Here is an 18,635-nt window from a genome sequence, read left to right on the forward strand (position 1 = left end):
AGACAGACTGAAGCATCATTTCAGTTTTACAGATGCCATTGTTTTATGGAAGCAATACTCTTCCATACTACTCTTCCCCTGGGAAGTGTTTGCTGAGCAGTGTCCAGGTTTCTTTCTCAGTGTCTCCTTTTAAACATTTGTGATTGATACCTTCATTTTTCTGTTACGTTAAATACAGATACTGGGCTACTTCCCACTCAGACTTCAGGGAGCTTTGCGTGCTATATTTAAGCACCCATGGATGTGTGTATCACCCTTGTTCACACTTAGGAAATGAGTTGGTAAAAAGATTGGTGCATAAGCACACACTGTGTTTGTTTGGTCCTAGTTCAGGGTATGTTTGGTGATTTCACTGACTAGCTGTCTTCCGAGATATTGTTTTGTCCACTTGACGCCCTGGAAGACCCTACTGCTGAGTGGGTATAAAGCTGCCACAGAAGTCAGCCAACATCAAGAAGCACAGTTAGCCCTGTTTCTAACTGTGTCACTTTTACTATGTCTTGAAATTTTCTATTTAGGAAAATTATTATCTGCTTGCATTTTGCTATGGTATTTTCCATCAAAGACCTCAGTAATACTTTATCTTAACAACATTTCAGCGTTCATCATTGTGTATAATTCACAATGATGAGAGGAGTTTCCTAAGAGTAGCAATTGTATTCTTCAATAGTTATGGTCTTATTGTAATGTTCTTATGTTATCTTTTCTTGTACTTATATTTCATATACTTCTACAACTTTAACCCAGACCTTTGGTCAGGAACTGGTATGTATAATCACCACACCGTTGTACAGGATAGAAAATGAGAAGTAACATTTGATGTCTTTTTCTTCACACCATAGAGCCAATCACTTCCCAAATCCTATAGATTTTACTTTCTATGTATCTCTTGAATCTGTTCATTTATCCCCATCTTATCAATGCCCTACTTTAGATTTTTTTAAAACTTAAGAATGTGAAAGATGAATTACTCTGTTCCTCTAATACCTAAAAGCTTGATAAACCATGTATAAACTGATGCTGGAGTTTTGGGACCTCTGAAGTTCAGTATCCTGGTTATGGTTCCAAACTCTAATGTAGAGTCAGGACACCAGTGAAGAGGGAGGAAGACAAACTTTGGAGGAAAATTACCTTCCACCTGCTTGTGCATTTCTTCTGCCCCTCACCTGTTTTGATGGCTGCCAGTCCTTAAGGTGAAATATGTGTGTGCCATGTGTATTTTAATTCTTGGAAAATCCAGAAAAAACCTAGGATGATGGGAGATAGGGCTAAAGGCTAAAATGTTTAGATACCCAAGGTGTTTAGAAGAATTAAGAGGGGCATAGAGATTGTATTGTTTTTGTTTTCAACACTTTGCTCATATTTCTTTGAGTTATTATGAGTCTCCCAAAACCCAGAGACTTAAGCATATAAACACAGAAGCATTAGAACTGTCCAGCTGATTTTCAAACATCATGTATTGAAGGTGTTTGTGCCAGGCACTATGCTTGGTACTAAGGAATATGATGACTGAACAAGAGAAGTTTTCTTCCCTCCTGAAATTTATTTTTCAGACTAGAGGCATCTAGATGCTGGGGATCCACCAGCATTACTTGGCATTAGGGTTCCATCCTAATACAAAATGATCCTGAAACCAAGCAGTAGGACCCTGTGAAGCCCTTCGGGGGAAAGACACCGCCCCACACCTCCATCCCCTGCTTCTTGTTTGCAGAAAAGCTTCAGCCTCCTAGGCCTTCCCCAAGTTCCAAAGAGCAAATTCAGAGAAGTGAGAAAATGCAGAAAGAAAGGAAAACAGTCAAGTAAAATAATAGTTTAGCTGTAAAGCAAAACTCAAGGACCCTTAGTTCCTACTCAAGGGCTATAGATAATATTCTGAGCCATATCCTTGAGTTTTTTACATATACTAACTCCCCCACCAGATGGAAGAAGTTGACTGCATGTTAACAAAAGCACATGGACCCCAGACCGTTTGGAACCATAAGGCTGATGATGTTGCCTCCCGAAATACCACCTGGTTACCTCCCCACCAACCAGAAATCAATCAGAAAAATGTCCACAAGCTGATCAGGCACCTGTGACTCTCTCCCTCACCCTGCCTTTAAAAACCCTTCCCTGAAAGCCACTGGGGAGTTCAGGTCTTTTGAGCCTATTCTCCTTGCTTAGCACCTTGCAATAAACTCTGTATTTTCCTTCATCACACCTTGTAATAAACTCTACTTTCCTTCACAACCAGGCTATGCTTTGGGCGAGCAGACCCAAGTTTGGTTGGCTAACAATCCTGGTGGTGGTAAGAGGCGGGTTCTCAGCTCCTCCGTTCTAATGTGTTTATCCCATTACCTCCTGAGAACAGGTTTTTAAGCAGTAAGACCCAACGATTTGACTTGGGTTGGCTCTGCCTGAAGTGCAGTCTCCTTACCTGCCTCCAGCCAAAAAAAGTCTGGACCAAGGAATGCCTTCCCCCTGCACGGAAAGGGAAGAGTAGGATGGGAAGGGGGGCGGGGGCGGTGCTTAATTATCCAAGGAAGACTCGATGGAAATGCCAAGGACAGGAGCAGCTTCTGCAATAATGCCTCAACTGATAGGTACACAGAGTTTTTGTTTACCCAATTTCCCCCTGAATGTGGCTTTTAGAAAAACAGAGGAAACAAAAAAAAAGTGGGAGAGAGTGATGCGAGAAGCTCTTGCTGAAGTCCTACCCCGCCTTTGGTCACAAGCCTGAGAAGTCTTCCCGGGACAGGGGGAGAGCGACCCCAGGAACCGCTAGCGCCTGCGCACTGCCGCCGGCCTGCCGCGGAAGCGCCGGGATCCAGACACTTTCTGACTCCGTGAGAACGGCCCTATTAAACATTTTTATTCTTCATTGCTGTTGAATCTATGTTGAGATTTAAAACACATTGGATCCCCGAGAGACTCTTAGCCGTCTCTGTCCTCCGCCGGCACCGCCGAAGGCAGCCGCCATTGAGGGTTGCTAAGGCTTGGGGTCCTGGGTTTCTATGACGACACGCAGGTTGTCTGGGAAAAGGTGCGGCAACAAGATGTCTGGCGGGAAGCACAGTTTACCGGTACGGGCTGCAAGTGTCGGTTTCCCATCACTTGTGATGCAGAAACGGTGCGAACTCTGCCCGACCGCGAGTCGGTGGGGTGCGTGCGCCAGGCGCTGCCTGTGGGGAGGCCGGGACGTCGAGCGAGGGGCGCCTTCAGGTGATGCCGGTGGCCGGAGGGGTGGGCCGAGCGTGTACTTCCCGACCTGGGCCCAGACTCCAGGCTTCTTAGTCGCATCAGAGGACTTTAGAGCCCAGAAGTCTCCCCAAAGAAAAGCCATGCTAGATGAATTGTAAACTCCAATTTTAACATAAACAGTTAACGGGTCTCTCTCTCTCTCTCTTTCCTGCAGGTCAATGTGGCAGCCCTGCCAAATCCCAGTAATGCCGCTGATTTGTTTCTAGGTTAGCTTTCTGGAGTAATTAGTAATTTCAAATTGCTAGAGAGTGATAGGAGGCATTGCTTACTATGTCGCTCCCGAAAACGCCCTCAACGTCAACACCTGAGGACAAAAATTTGAAAATCTCTGCGTCCAAGGAAGAGACAGGTAAAGTTCTTCAAGGCATAAATAATCACGGCCATAGTCAGAAATCACAATACGTTCACTATTTTCCTTAATCTGAGATTTCAGGATACTTTAATTAGTTTCGTTTTTCCAATACACTTGTTTCAGTAAAATCAAAAGCCATTCCTTTTATAGTGTTTTTCACTACTCTGCGTAAGGACTGTGTTTGTAAGTTTTTTCAAATGCTAATGAGTTTTATATTGTTCTAAATTCAACCTATTTTAAATACCAGTGGTTGTATGAAACAGTACCTTTTTTGGGTATTTGGTAACAAACCAGTTTGTATCAGGTTTTAGTAATTCTTCTGAATGAAAGTAATTATTTGTATAAGATTTTCATTCATATATAGGTAAATGCAGATCTGTACTGGAATAAGAATCTGCTAGTGACTTCCCTGGCGGTCCAGTGGTTGACTCCGCGCTTCCATTTCAGGGGGCTCCAGTTCGATCCCTGGTCTGGGAACTAAGATCCTGCATGCCAAAAAAAAAAAACCAAAGAATCTGCTAGACTCATCCCTACCCCTCATTATGTTAAAGCTTCCTCCAACTCACCTACATCTTGTTTTTAGGGGAGATTCTGCTGAAGTCCCACCTAACTTTTTTTTTTCCCTTATTTCCTCTGATATTCTGACTCCATCCCAAACTTTCAAGAGATAGACATTTGGTAATGTGAACTTCAGAGGTTTTGATGGTGATCAAAGCATGATACATCCTTACAGAAATTAACATAAACCATTCTATGTGAGGGGCATAGATTAGTTGAGAGTTCTTTAAGAAGAGTGACAACCCAAGCCTCCTTGCTGACTGCATAGGAGACCTTTTCCTATATTAGGCCTACTCCCCTACCTTTATAACTCCTCTGCCCTAGTCAAGCTGAGTAGAACACTCTTTGTACTGAGTCTTACTCCACTAATTTGCTCAGATTATTCCACTCTCTTCATTTCTAAGGATCCCAATTCTACATTTAAATCCAACTCAGATCCCTTTCACTCTATAAATATTCCAGTTTAATTTTCACCTTTGAACTTATATGGAAAAAATTACTAAATAATTTGACAGTTTTGAGGAGAGGACATTTCTTTTGTCATTTTCACATCAAAGGGAAAATAGACATTCCCATCATCTTCATGCTATCTTGGTTAGTTGATCAAGTGAAGTGAGTTTAATTTTCAACTTTGAATTTGGAATAATGGAGGTTCATCTTTGTACCTGAGTTTTTGAACTCATGTCTGATGTAAGTGTGAGTAGGGCAGACAATATGAGTTTCTTTTTCTTGACTAGTTGATTTTCAGTGTTTTAAATATTGCTGCTATTCTTGGCAACCGGAAGCAATGTTTCTCTCTGTTAGCAACATATATATGGGATTGATGAGGTAGCCTGGGAATCTCTAATTAACTCTCAAAAAAACTACAGTAAACTTTTCTTTCCCATTATTTTCTTAGGACTTCCTAAGCTAAGGGAGAAAAAAAGTCTGGTGGATCCATCAAAACCCCTTCCTACTTCCCTTCAGAATGAGTTCATCCCTCAGGAAGTTCTACTTTCTCTGACCTATGCAGCTAATGCTGGTCCTTGTCCTGAAAACCTACTGCCTCCTAAGAAAATTAAAACCCCAAAGGTGTGTATATACATATATAAAGTACTTGGGAACATTTATCTTTTGGTATCCAGTTCATTAAGTATTTATTTAGCATATGTTATATATTCCAGATTGTCTTAAGAGTATTTTAAAATTAATTTCCTAGATTGAAAACTAAAATCTTTTGCATGAATATTTTCAAGGAAATACTTGAGTATTTCCATTAACCTGTTTTTATGTGATTTACCTAAATGATCATTACTACTCTTAGTCTTGATATTTTTCTTTCACTATTGAATTTTCCTAGTTTCAGTCTTTCTCCTTGGTATTAAATAAGAATTCTGCTCTCTTTTTCCATAGAATATTCAAATGCCTTTAATGTAAATACTCAAAAATGATTAAGAATAGATTTCACTTGACTAGAGCACCCTCTGCTGTGTAGTCATGTTTTTCTTTTTCCCAGGGTACTCTTCCACGCCCTGTAGACCACGTCTGGCATAACCCTATTCGAAGAAATAAGTTCAAATATCTGATTGACCATCCTGTTTCCCTAACAGGAGCTGGAAGGTAAAGAAAGAAGATAGTTGGGTAGATGCAGATGAATAGAGTCATTATCTCATTTTGTATGATTTCCTTGGGAGGAGCAGAATCAGAAAAATTGTAAAATCATAGAATCATCGATTTTAAATCAGGGAATAAAATCATAGAATCAAGATTTCAAAGCTTGAAGTATCTTTTTTCTTGAAATAAATTTATTTATTTATTTTTGGCTGCATTGGGTCTTCGTTGCTGTGCGCGGGCTTTCTCTAGTTGTGGCGAGCGGGGGCTACTCTTCGTTGCGGTGCGCGGGCTTCTCATTGCGGTGTCTACTCTTGCTGCGGGCTCTAGGTGCATGGGCTTCAGTAGCTGTGGCACACGGGCTCAGTAGTTGTGGCTTGTGGGCTCTAGAGCGCAGGCTCGGTAGTTGTGGTGCACGGGCTTAGTTGCTCTGCGGCATGTGGGATCTTCCCAGACCAGGGCTTGAACCGGTGTCCCCTGCTTTGACAAGCAGATTCTTAACCACTGTGCCACCAGGGAAGCCCGCTTGAAGTATCTTTAATGAACCAGAATACAATCTGAAGAGGACATGGGTCTACCTTTTTGTGTATGATTATTAACAGGATGGCAATAGGTGCTGGCTCTGTTGGCTTTTCACTTGTTTTAAATTTGCTTTTGCATGCCTTCATGTACTTGCCCCCTTACTCTCCTATTCTTTGTTGTACCCTAGTAGAAGGGACAATATCAGGCAGAATGCCTTTAGGGCCTCTTTTATTTGCACATCTGAGAAGAGCTAGGTAAAATAGCTTCATGACCTGCAAAACCTTGAAAAACAAGTGCTTAATCCCTGCTTTTCCTCAAAGCGAACCCTTAACCTTTACACTGTTTTAGATCAAATCAGCAAATTATATTTGTTGTTTTTATATCATTCCTAAAAATATCCAAAATGTCAACATTTTCCCTGTGAAGATTGTAATCTGCTAATTTTCTGTGTATGGTTCATTTATCAATTTACTCCCTCCAAAAAAAAATTTACTCCCTCCATGCTCCTTACTGAAATATCACTTAATAGTAAGTTTACAGTTACTAATACTTGGGTAGGTTATTTAGTCTTTCTGAGTTCCATTTTCTCACTTGTAAAAAGGGAATAATAGACTTGCTCCATTTTGTGTACCTTCCAGGGATATAGAAAGCACAAATGAGATAATGCAAGAGCACTTGTAAAACTATACACTGCTATGTAAATATAAGGTGTTATTACTCAGCTATGTCTCAGTGCTAGAAAAAGTGGCAGAAATTTAGGCTATTCACTTCTGTGTCCTGGGGCTTTGGTGTCATAAGTATTGGTACTTTATGCCATCAGACCATGGCTATAATTATTACTATATAATAATTAGTAGTTATGAGATGTTTGAAGTACTTTAAAAAATAATTAGCTATATCTGAACGCAGCAATAAACTGACATTAAAGTTTTAATGTCAAATGACATCTGAGTTGGAATTTTTTAAAATGTGAAGATCTGTAGTGTGATAGACAGGATAATGACCTCCTTGAAATGTCCTCACTGCAGTCCTTGGAACCTGTGGATACATACCTTACATGGCAAAAGTTACCTTGATTTGGCATTGGCAAGAGACAAGAGGAGGGTGACTGTAAAGTTAATAAGTGTTAGTGATAGATATTGAGGACAAAGGATGGGACGGAATCAATTATGGATGCTGAGATTTTTGATGAGTTGAGTGGTGGTGCTAACTGACAGAATTAGTGAATATAGAAGGGTGAAAAGTGAGAATGAAGGAGAATTATTCAGTCGTATCTAGAGGTAACAAATATGATAAGGTGAGATTTGATAGCATTGCCAAGGGAGAAAGTGTAGGGAGAGCGCAGAGGGATGAGGACAGGACGTTGTGAGCATTTCCATTTGGTAGGCAGGAGGTCACGGAGATGTTCAAGAAGGGTTAGGTAAGATGAAAGAACCAGGAGAGTCCAGTCATACAGAGGATAGAGGAGAGGAGAGTGTTTTTAAGAAGAGAGGTGATCAACCCTGGAAAATATTCCAGGAAAATAGTGGAAGATGAGAACTGATGACTTAGCTGTAGAAAGTCATCCTCAGCTTTCTGGAGAATGATTTCAGAAGAGAAATGGGAATGAAATCCGATTGCAGGGAAATTTTAAGAAGTCTGATGTTTAGCAGAAAGTGAGAGATAGATAGATCAAGGTAACTTGACAACAATGCATGGTCAAGGGAAGATTTTTAGAAGGGGAGAAGACTTGAGTTATAGACCAGGGGGAATGTTCCAAGATAGAAGGAAATACACAGAAATTAGGATTGATGGAATGAGGTCCCCAAGGATGTGGGCAAAGGTGAAATGAAGGACTTAAGTGGAGGAAATAATCCTGGGGAAGAGAATACATCTTAACATGAGGCTGAAGGAAAGGCGAATGAGAAATTTGAGATGGAGAAGAGGAAGAGTGCGGGGGGCGGGGGGGGGAACCCTAATGCCTCAGCCTTCTTAGTAAAGTATGAGGTAAGGAGACCAGTTTTGTGTCCCTTTTTATCCACTAGAAGGATGTGTGTGGACTTTACCCACTCTTATCCAGTAGCCAGACAAAATTTATTTTGTAAATATATTTTTCTTATCTTTCAGGGATATTTCTTTTCTGTACGATGTTAAATATGTTAAAGGAGAGACAAGGGAGAGCACAGTTTGTCCCCCACAAATGGACCGTTCATTACAACCACGTGATGGTGTCCTTGTGCCTCATAAGGTAAATAAAGTATTTGACAAATAATTTCCTCTCCCTCTCTCTACTTAAAAAAAAAATTTCCGCAAAATATAAAGCCATGTCATACTATAACAACCTGCATTGTTTATATTTTCATAGCACTTTCTAATTATTTCTAGAAAAGGGCATTTAGTGGGAGATGATCAAACATATCTTATTTTAAGCCATTTTCCAAGCTACAGTTATTTAATCTAGATAATACAGTGTAGGAGACTAGATTTTTTAAAAAAACAAACCAACAGCTTAAAGTTGTAGAATTCTTGAAAGTAACACAACATTATAAATCAACTATACTTCAGTTTAAAAAAAGGCAGAAAAAAGAATTATAGAATTCTTACTTTTGGCTTGTTGCTAAGGTGAATTTTAAATTCCTATTGAATTTTAAAGTTGATAGATTTTTGTGTAATTAATACTAAAACCAAGATTGTTCTTTAGTTCATGGCTAATTTTTTATTTTATTTATTTATTTATTTTAACATTTATTTATTTATTTTTGGCTGCGTTGGGTCTTTGTTGCTGTGCGCGGGCTTTCTCTAGTTGCGGTGAGCGGGGGCCACTCTTTGTTGCGGTGCATGGGCTTCTTACTGCGGTAGCTTCTCTTGTTGCGGAGCATGGACTCTAGGTGCGTGGGCTTCAGTAGTTGTGGCACATAGGCTCAGTATTTGTGGCTTGTGGGCTCTAGAGCGCAGGCTCAGTAGTTGTGGTGCACGGGCTTAGTTGCTCCGCGGCATGTGGGATCTTCCTGGACTAGGGGTCGAACCTGTGTCCCCTGCATTGGCAGGTGGATTCTTAACCACTGAGCCACCAGGGAAGCCCCATGGCTAATTTTTAAATTTATGCTCTGCTAAAAGTTTATTACTCCTTGCCATGACCCATATTACTAATATTGTTATTTCTTTAATCAAAAACTCTTAATAAATATTATCCGTTTGGTATAGGAATTAGGATTTGTGAAACTCAATTTTTTTCATCTGCTTGTTTTTATTCTTGTTGTTCTTTCTTTCTTTTTAAGCCAAAGAAACTATCAGATACTTTGATTCCTGAAGAATTTCATATTGTGTCAAATACAGGAGTTTCAGGTTTGGAGTGTTATGATGAGTGAGTACTGTGGTATATACTGAATATCTGACAAGTTGAACTGTTTCCTACTTCCCAGACATAGAGGAACCTGAGCAGTTCACTCATGTTCCCAGGCAATATCTACAGTGAAATGAGTAAACATCTGGCTTACCATCCTAATACAATTTAAGAAAGGTATCAAAAACTAATGAAAACAGTCTTACTTAAAAGAGTTTGGAGCAAGAAGAATTTACTGTATAGCACAGGGAACTCTGCTATTACAGGATATTGAATATCTTGTAATAATCTATAATGGAAAAAAATCTGAAAAAAATATATAACTGAATCATTTTGCTGTACACCTAAAACTAACATAATATTGTAGATCAATTATATTTCAATTTAAAAAAAGAGTTTGAGATTTTAGTTTAGATTAAATTGTTCTCTGTCTTTTCCTACTGTTTAATTTTGAATTAAAAAAAAAAAAAAGATCTTTGTTCTGAATGCTTGCTATGCCTCTTTGGGAATGGTTTTGAGCAATGACAAAGGAAAGTAGCCCTCTAAGTTGGAATCTCATAATGCACACTCTAGGGCTTAGCTCCAGACTTCAGACTAGTCATTTCAAGTTTTCTTTGATTCCTGCTAATGGGATTGAAAATGGGATCTTGCTTTTATTTTCTGAAACAACACTTGAATGTTTCATAGTTTAAAAAACTAGAACTTTGGACTAGGTTTTATAGTAAAATATCCAGAAGCTGTCATTCTTTTTACCTTATCCAGTACATATGTTAAACGTCATTTCCTTATGATGGTGGGTTTCAGAACAATATTTTGCCAAAGGGAACTAAATGGAACTCATTTTTGGGGTAACTATTATTAATTCTTATATAATTTCAAAATTATAAAGAAGTTACAAAAATGGGACAGGGAACTCCTGTATACCCTCTATCCTGACTCACTGAGTGTTTACATTTTGCCTCATTTGCTTTAATACACACACACACACTTAAACTATTCAAGAGTAAGTTGGAGGCCCTCATGACCCTTTGCCACCAAATACTTTAGTGTGTATTTCCTTGTAACCCACTACTTATAGATCTTTTTGATGACTTTTTTAGCTCTGTCATTCTTGTATATATTAGTTGCCATTTTACAATATAGACTCATAGATTTCTGTCTTTTTCACTGAGTTATAATTCTTTGCTATCGTTGATGTTCAGATTTTTCCTGATTTTACTAATGCCAGATCCTTTGAGCTGGCTCTTGTGTTCTTTAGGCATGTCCCCATCATTCTTTGAATGTTCTCTTATTTTCTGGCTCAATGAGATTTTCAGGTTCATCTTGTATTTCCCAACTCCAGCTTTGGAGTGAGCTATGAGTCACTTCTCCACGGAGTACTGTTTTCCTTTTAGTGGAGAAGGGTTCTTAGAAACCAAGATCTGGGTGCTAGGTGTACTCATTGCTCCTGGGGTGTCATTGCTTCTAGTCCCGCTCACATACTCATTTTTGAAACTTTATTTTGAGTCTTTATATTCCCTGGATATTTTTCACTAATCTAAACTCTGAAAGTGGACCTTATTAACGAACTGTGTTCCAGTAGGGGGCAGAACCAAAGGAGATGTTTTTTAACTAGGGGAAGAAAAAAGATATATAAATAATAATGAATTTGAAGAATTACCATGAGGTTCTCATTGTGATATCCATTTAGGTATAAGCAAGTACTTCCAGAGGACAGATATACATGCTGGGCATCAGGAAAATTGGGTTCTAGTTTCATCTCTGCTTATTAGTTTTATAACCTGTTTAGTCACTTAACTTTGTTGACTTTAGTGTTCTTAAAACATTCTTCCACCTTTGAAATGTCCTTTTTTTAAATGAATCAAAGAAATTTTTGTATTGTGATACATTGAGGAATGTGATTAAAGCTCTTTTACTTAAAATTTTTAAAAATATTGTAAGTATCATTATATCTGTGTCTGTAGATGTCTAAGGCTATTCAAGTATCCTCTTGTGTGTAAAACGATGGACCTTTCTGATTGTCTCCAAGCTTCTCAATTCTGTGAGGTCTTAAGTTTTTCATGTGCTGTTATGTGATAAATAGGCCAGACAGTTTTCTTACAATAATATTTACCTGTCTTAATTATTTCAGCAAATATACTACTCTCCTCACAGACAGTGAAAATAGACTATTGCTCTTCCCATCCATGTAAGTACAGTTTATTTTTGAGAGTGTTTCTAAGAAAGAATAACTATATACACATATTTTCCTTTTTATTGGTACTTTATTACACAAAAATATTAAAATTACTGCAGAAAGCCAAGACAATAATTGCCTACAGTTCTATCATTTAATCAGTGTTTTCATTTGTCCAACTGCATATTGATTTTTTACATATTTATAATAATATCAAAGTGCTAAAAACACTTTTTTTAAACCATTTTAAATGGTTTTTTTTGGTTTGTTTTTAAATTTTATTTTATTGTGGTAAGAATACTTAACATGAGATCTACCCTCTTAATAAAATTTTAAGTGTGCAATACAATATTGTAATTATAGGCACAGTGTTGTATAGCAGAACTGTAGAACCTTGCATAACTGAAATATTATGCCCATTGATTAGCAACTTTCCATTTCCTTCTCCCCTCAGCCCCTGCAAACCACCATTCCACTTTCTGATTCTATGAGTTTGACTATTTTAGATACCCCATGTAAGTGGAATCACACAGTATTTGTTTTTCTGTGACTGGCTTATTTCACTTAGCATAATGTCCTCTAGGGACATTCATGTTGTTGCATATTGCAGAATTTCCTTCTTTTTTTAAGGCTGAACGATATTCCAGTGTGTGTGTATGTATGTATGTATGTGTGTGTGTGTATACATATATATATATATGTATACACACACACACCACATTTTCTTTATCCATTCATCAATGGACATTTAAGTTGTTTCCACATCTTGGCTATTGTGAATAGCTTCAATGAACATGGGAGTGTTAATATCTCTTCAAGATCCTTTTTTTTTTTTTTTCTTTTGGCCACACCACGCGGCATGCAGTATCATAGTCCCCTGACCAGGGATCAAACCCGTGCCCCCTACAGTGGAAGCATGGATTCTTAGCCACTGGACTGCCAGGGAAGTCCCTCTCTTCGAGATCCTGATTTCAAGTGGGATTGCTGGATCATATATAACTTTATAAAAGTTATAAAAATTTATAACTTTTATATTCTAAATTTATCCATTAGTATTTCTCCATTTTGCTATAGGCTTTTTTCCTTATCTATCCCTTGTCCCTTTTCTTTTATATTGTGAAGTAGCGGATCTTAGCAGCTTGGTGTTTATTACTCCACATTTTTCTGTGTTCTTACAATCTTACACAATAGGGGTATAGAGTTTTTTTGGGAGGTGGAACATTATTTTCTTTTATGAAAAAGAGGATCATACATTGCATTTTTGTTGGTTTTTGTTTTGTTTTGTTTTTGTATTTTGTTTTACTGTATTATTGATATCCCACTAGATTAGTATTGTACATATAGGTATAACGCTTTAAAATACCATTAATATTCCATAGTATGTACATTTTCTTTATACATATTATGTTCCTTTTGCCATCTGAGCATGACCTATTGTAACACTACTTATATATGTCTGCCATCTTAATCTTTTAGGAAACCTAATAAAAGAGTAGAAGTGGTCCAGCTGAATGATGTGATGGATACTATGCTAGAGAGGGCTGGTGTGGAAAATCAGGCATATACAGGGCCAACCAAGGTAATTGCAAAGATCAATGTAAACCAGTGGTTAAGAGCATGCACTCTGGAGGTAGAATGCCTGGATTGGACTCCTGACCCTGCCGTTTATTAGCTGATGACCTTGGGCAGGTCATTTAGTGTATTTGTATCTTGATTTCCTCATCTGCAAATTACAGATAATATTATTTACCTCATAGGGTTGTTGTAGAGATTAAATGACGTAATGAATGTAGATTGCTTAGGACAGTGCTTGGCATGTGGTAAACATTGTATAATTAATTTTTAGTCATTATTATTGTATTTAATTGAATATAAGGCACCACTGATTATAAGACCCTTATTATTTTATGTACCACTAAAAACACTGCCAATTAAACCATGCTTTCTTATCACTTATAATTTTTATTTTGCACCTAATGAAAGAGCTCTTTCAGTCTTACATAGATACAGATTTTTTTTCTTTATGGGGCTATTTCTCTTTTGTTTTATAAATTTTTATTTTTATAGAATTTGAAACTTATAGACAAGTTCAATATAAGGCACTCCTATGTAACCTTTACCCAGGTTTGCTAATTATTTACACTGTGGCCTATTTGCTTTATCATTCTGTTTCCCTCTCTATGTATCTCTATGTGTATGGTTTTTTTCTGAACCATTTTAGAGTAAGCTGGCAACCTCATGCCTCTTTATCACCAAACATTTTAGGGTATATTTCCTATAAATAAGGACAATCTCTTATATATCCATAATACAGTTATCAAAATCAGGAAATTTAACATTGATATGATAGTATTATCTAATATAGTTCATATTCAAGCTTCAAATTTTATTAATTGTCCCTGTAATGGCTTTTATAGCTATTTTCCCCTACATTTCAGGATCCCAGGATCACACAGTGCTTTTAGTTGTCATGTTTCTTTAGACAGCTATAACCTGAAACTGTTCTTTGTTTTTCTTGACCTCAGTATCTATAGAATGTTCCTCAATTTTGGTTTGTCTGATGTGTACTTATTCAATTCAGGTTTTGTATTTTTGGCAGGTATAACATAGTGGTGATATTGTGACTTTCTCAGTGCATCATATAAAGACGTGCATGATTAGACATAGATTTTTTTAAAATGTATCATTTTTTATATATGTTTATAAAGGAAAATGTAAGTGAACAAATTAATCAAGGTATTTCTAAAACTTATTCACATTGAGTGCTTACCTCCTAAGATGTTTTTTCCTGGCAAGACTGTAATAAATACTGATTATCTTACTTATCTTTTGCCAGATGCACAAACTACTTCATATATTAAAGAAGGAACAGACCATTTATAATACAGTATTTCATGAACTTATTCGACAAGTCAGTGTGGACTGTGCAGATAGAGGAGAACTACTATCCAAAATCAGGTTAGAGCTGTTATTGGAGTACCCCAGTTTCCTCCTGAATTTTATATTAGAATTATATTTATATCTGCTTTTAAGAAAATCACAAAAGTAACTTCTCTACTCTATTGATAATAAGGGACCTAAGTGCATTTCTATTATATTTTCTATAGTAAAAATATATTGGTTGAGAACTTCCTTAAGGTGATTTCTGTTCAGATGTTTGACACCATATTCTTTTATGATTGGGAGTGAAGTGTCTCTTAGGCCTGTTACTGTAGAAGGAGGGTTTCATATGAAACAGAGGTTCATAATAACCATTTTTTATAGAGGGAAGAATAACTGACAGATTGGTTATAAGCTGAATAAGACTCAGATTACACAGAAATAGGGCTACTGCAGTAATTATTTTTGCTTGACACTATAAACATCTTTGGATGTAGCCATCTGACATTTTTCAGTTATTATTTTTATTTTTTCCAATATTTTATTAAGGGAATTTCCAAATACCCACATAAAAATTGAAAGAATTTTACCGTGAGCACACATATATCTAGATTCTGCCATTAACATTATACTCTTCTCGCTTTATTGCTTGTCTGTCCATCTAGCCATGCTTCTGTTTATCCACCAACTTCATGTACTTCAAAGTAAAATGCAGACATCAGTGTATTTCCTTCAAATACTTCAGCATGTATATCATTATCAGAGTTCGTTATTTATTTGCCTTTTTTTCCGTTTTAAGTAAAATTTACATATAATAAAATGAACAAATCTTGTCTGCATTTGTTGACTTTTGACAGATACATACACTTAAATAACCCAAACCCTTATCAAGATATAGGGTATTATGGTCACCTCACAAAGTTCCTTAATGCTCTTTCCCTGGAAATGCCCACCCCTTCTTCTCCAGAAGTTCTGACTTCTTTGAATCTTAGATTAGTTTTGCCTATTTAGGAACTTCATACAAATGGGATCATACAGTATATACTCTTTTATGTAAGGCTTCTTTCACAGAGCATGCTTTTGAAATTCATCCACATTGTGCATATATGGGCTGTTTGTTCTTTTTTATTGCTGGGTGGTATTCCATTGTATGAATGGAACAAAAAGCAGTTTATCTGTTTTCCTATTGATGGGCACTGTTTCCAGTTTGGGGCTATTATGAATAAAGCTACTGTGAACATTCTTGTAAGAATCTTTGTGAACATATGCTTTCATTTCTTGGTTAAATATGTAGGAATGGGATTGCTAGTTCATAAGTTTGTTTTTTTTAATTTTTTTTTGAAAATTGTTTATTTTTATAAAAATTTTAAAGATTACTTTCCATTTACACTTATTAAAAAACATTGGCTATATTCCCCATATTGTACAAAACATCATAAAGTAAGTTTAAGTTTATCTATTTATTTATTGGCCATGCCTCATGGCATACCAGATCTTAATTCCCCAACCAGGGATTGGACCTGTGCCCCATGCAGTGGAAGCACGGAGTCTTTACCATTGTACCGCCAGGGAAGTCCTGGTTTAAGTTTATTCTTATAAGAAATTATCAAGGGGTGAAGTCAAGATGGCGGTGTGGGAAGATGTGGAGTTAGCATCTCCCCACAACTAGGGTGCCTGCTGCTGGTGGAGGACTCTGACACCCAAGGAGACGGGAGGAACCCCAAAGTGAACCAGTAGGACATGGGGGGACTGAGGGGGGAGGAGAAGTGGAGGCCAGACAGGATCGGTGACCCTGAGGCAGGGGAGATCAGGAGAGGCAGGTGGGAGGGGCACTTGGGGAGGAGTGGGAGAGAAGCGGAGGGCGATTGCCCCATCCACTCAGGCCTGGGGAGCCTGCTGAGCTCCCAGGCAGGTCCCCTGCCCTCCAAGCCTCCCCCCTCCCCACCCCAGCCACATTAGTCCTGGAGGCATAGGAAGGAGGCCAGGGAGATCAGGAGAGGCAAGCAGGAGGGGCCCTCCCAGACTGGAGGAGCAGGAGAGGAGAGGAGGGCGTTTGCCCCACCCACTCGAGCCCAGGAAGCCTGCTGGGCTCCCAGGTGAGGTCCCCTGCCCTCTGAGACCAGGGGTGGGGGGCACGTCTGGGCCCCGTCTGTTCTTTGAGCCTAAGCCCCACCCCCCACAACCCCCAGGGCCTTTTCCAGTCCTGTGGGTCCTGAGCATTGGCCCCGCCCACCACCCAAAGCTCGCCCTTGCTTAGGCCCTGCCCTCCACAGCCAAGGCCTTCCCCCCCCCCTTTTTTTTCCTTTTCCTTCCTCCCCTTTTTTACTATTGTGGTACTGATGTACCTTCTGGTTGTTGATTCACCTATATTTTAATTGTTATATTCTTTCTAACATATCTGTTAGTTTCCTGGTCTAATTTTATTTTTTACTTTGTTATTGTTAGTTTTTGGTTTGTTTTGCTGCCCCATGCGGCTTGCGGGATCTTGGTTCATGAGCCAGAAGTTGGGCTGAAGCTCCTGCGGTGGGAGCTCCAAGTCTGAACCACTGGACTAACAGAGAACCTCAGACCCCAGGGAATATTCATCGGAGTGAGGTCTCATGGAGTTCCTTATCTCAGCACCAAGACGCAGCTCTGCCCAATAGCCTACAAACTCCAGTGTTGGAAGCCTCAAGCCAAACAACCAGTAAGACAGGAACACAATCCCACTCATAAAAAAAAAAAAAAAATGTGATGGCAATAAAATATGTCACAGATGAAGGAGCAAGGTAAAAACCTAGAAGACCAAATAAATGAAGAGGAAATAGGCAATCTACCTGAAAAAGAATTCAGAGTAATGATAGTAAAGATGATCCAGAATCTCGGAAATAGAATGGAGGCATGGATTGAGAAAATACAAGAGATGTTTAACAAAGAACTAGAAGAACTAAAGAACAAACAAGGATGAACAACACAATAACTGAAATGAAAAATACACTAGAAGGAATCAATAACAGGATAACTGAGGCAGAAAAACGGATAAGTGAGCTGGAAGACAAAATGGTGGAAATAACTACCGAGGAGCAGAATAAAGAAAAAAGAATGAAAAGAATTGAAGACAATCTGAGAGACCTCTGGGACAACACTAAACGCACCAGGATTCAAATTATAGGGGTCCCAGAAGAAGAGAAAAAGAAAGTGTCTGAGAAAATATTTGAAGAGATTATAGTCAAAAACTTCCCTAACATGGGAAAGGAAATAGTCACCCAGGTCCAGGAAGCACAGAGAGTCCCATACAGGATAAACCCTAGGAAAAAAACACCAAGACACATATTAATCAAACTAACAAAAATTAAATTCAAAGAAAAAATATTAAAAGCAGCAAGGGAAAAACAAAAAATAACATACAAAGGAATCCCCATAAGGTTATCAGCTGATTTTTTAGTGGAAACTCTGCAGGCCAGAAGGGAGTGTCAGGATATACTTAAAGTGATGAAAGAGAAAAACCTACAACCAAGATTACTCTACCCAGCAAGGATCTCATTCAGATTTGATGGAGAAGTCAAAAGCTTTTCAGACAAGCAAAAGCTAAGAGAATTCAGCACCACCAAACCAGCTTTAAAACAAATGCTAAAGAAACTTCTCTAGGCAGGAAACACAAGAGAAGAAAAAGACCCACAAAAACAAACCCAAAACAATTAAAAAAATGGTAATGGGAACATACATATCGATAATAACCTTGAATGTAAATGGATTAAATGCCCCAACCAAAAGACACAGACTGGCTGAATAGATGCAAAAACAAGACCCATATATATGCTGTCTACAAGAGACCTACTTCAGACCTAGGGACACATACAGACTGAAAGTGAAGGAATGGAAAAAGATATTCCATGCAAATGGAAATCAAAAGAAAGCTGGAGTAACAATACTCGTATCAGATAAAATAGACTTTAAAATAAAGACTGTTATAAGAGACAAGGAGGGACACTACATAATGATCAAAGGATCAATCC

At 38.2% G+C, this 18,635-nt stretch overlaps 1 protein-coding gene across 8 annotated transcripts in view; it reads left to right on the forward strand.

Annotated features, from left to right (window-relative positions):
- Positions 1 to 3,010: 3,010 nt before the first annotated feature.
- The window catches only part of AXDND1 (axonemal dynein light chain domain containing 1), an 82,674-nt gene continuing 67,049 nt past the window's right edge, over positions 3,011 to 18,635 (forward strand). For 4 of the 8 annotated variants that reach the window (XM_059937358.1, XM_059937371.1, XM_059937381.1 and 1 more), the window contains exons 1-9: positions 3,021 to 3,201; positions 3,395 to 3,589; positions 5,049 to 5,221; positions 5,646 to 5,749; positions 8,369 to 8,489; positions 9,520 to 9,605; positions 11,716 to 11,772; positions 13,237 to 13,339; positions 14,597 to 14,718. In XM_059937358.1, coding sequence (XP_059793341.1) covers positions 3,511 to 3,589; positions 5,049 to 5,221; positions 5,646 to 5,749; positions 8,369 to 8,489; positions 9,520 to 9,605; positions 11,716 to 11,772; positions 13,237 to 13,339; positions 14,597 to 14,718 — 845 coding nt within the window. In that variant the 5' untranslated portion in view covers positions 3,021 to 3,201; positions 3,395 to 3,510. Of the gene's footprint in view, positions 3,202 to 3,394; positions 3,590 to 5,048; positions 5,222 to 5,645; positions 5,750 to 8,368; positions 8,490 to 9,519; positions 9,606 to 11,715; positions 11,773 to 13,236; positions 13,340 to 14,596; positions 14,719 to 18,635 lie in introns of all 8 variants that reach the window. The other 4 variants (XM_059937363.1, XM_059937368.1, XM_059937375.1 and 1 more) reach the window with 4 other exon arrangements.

This window comes from Balaenoptera ricei, chromosome 1, assembly GCF_028023285.1.
Source record: "Balaenoptera ricei isolate mBalRic1 chromosome 1, mBalRic1.hap2, whole genome shotgun sequence".
Taxonomy (NCBI): Eukaryota; Metazoa; Chordata; class Mammalia; order Artiodactyla; family Balaenopteridae; genus Balaenoptera; species Balaenoptera ricei.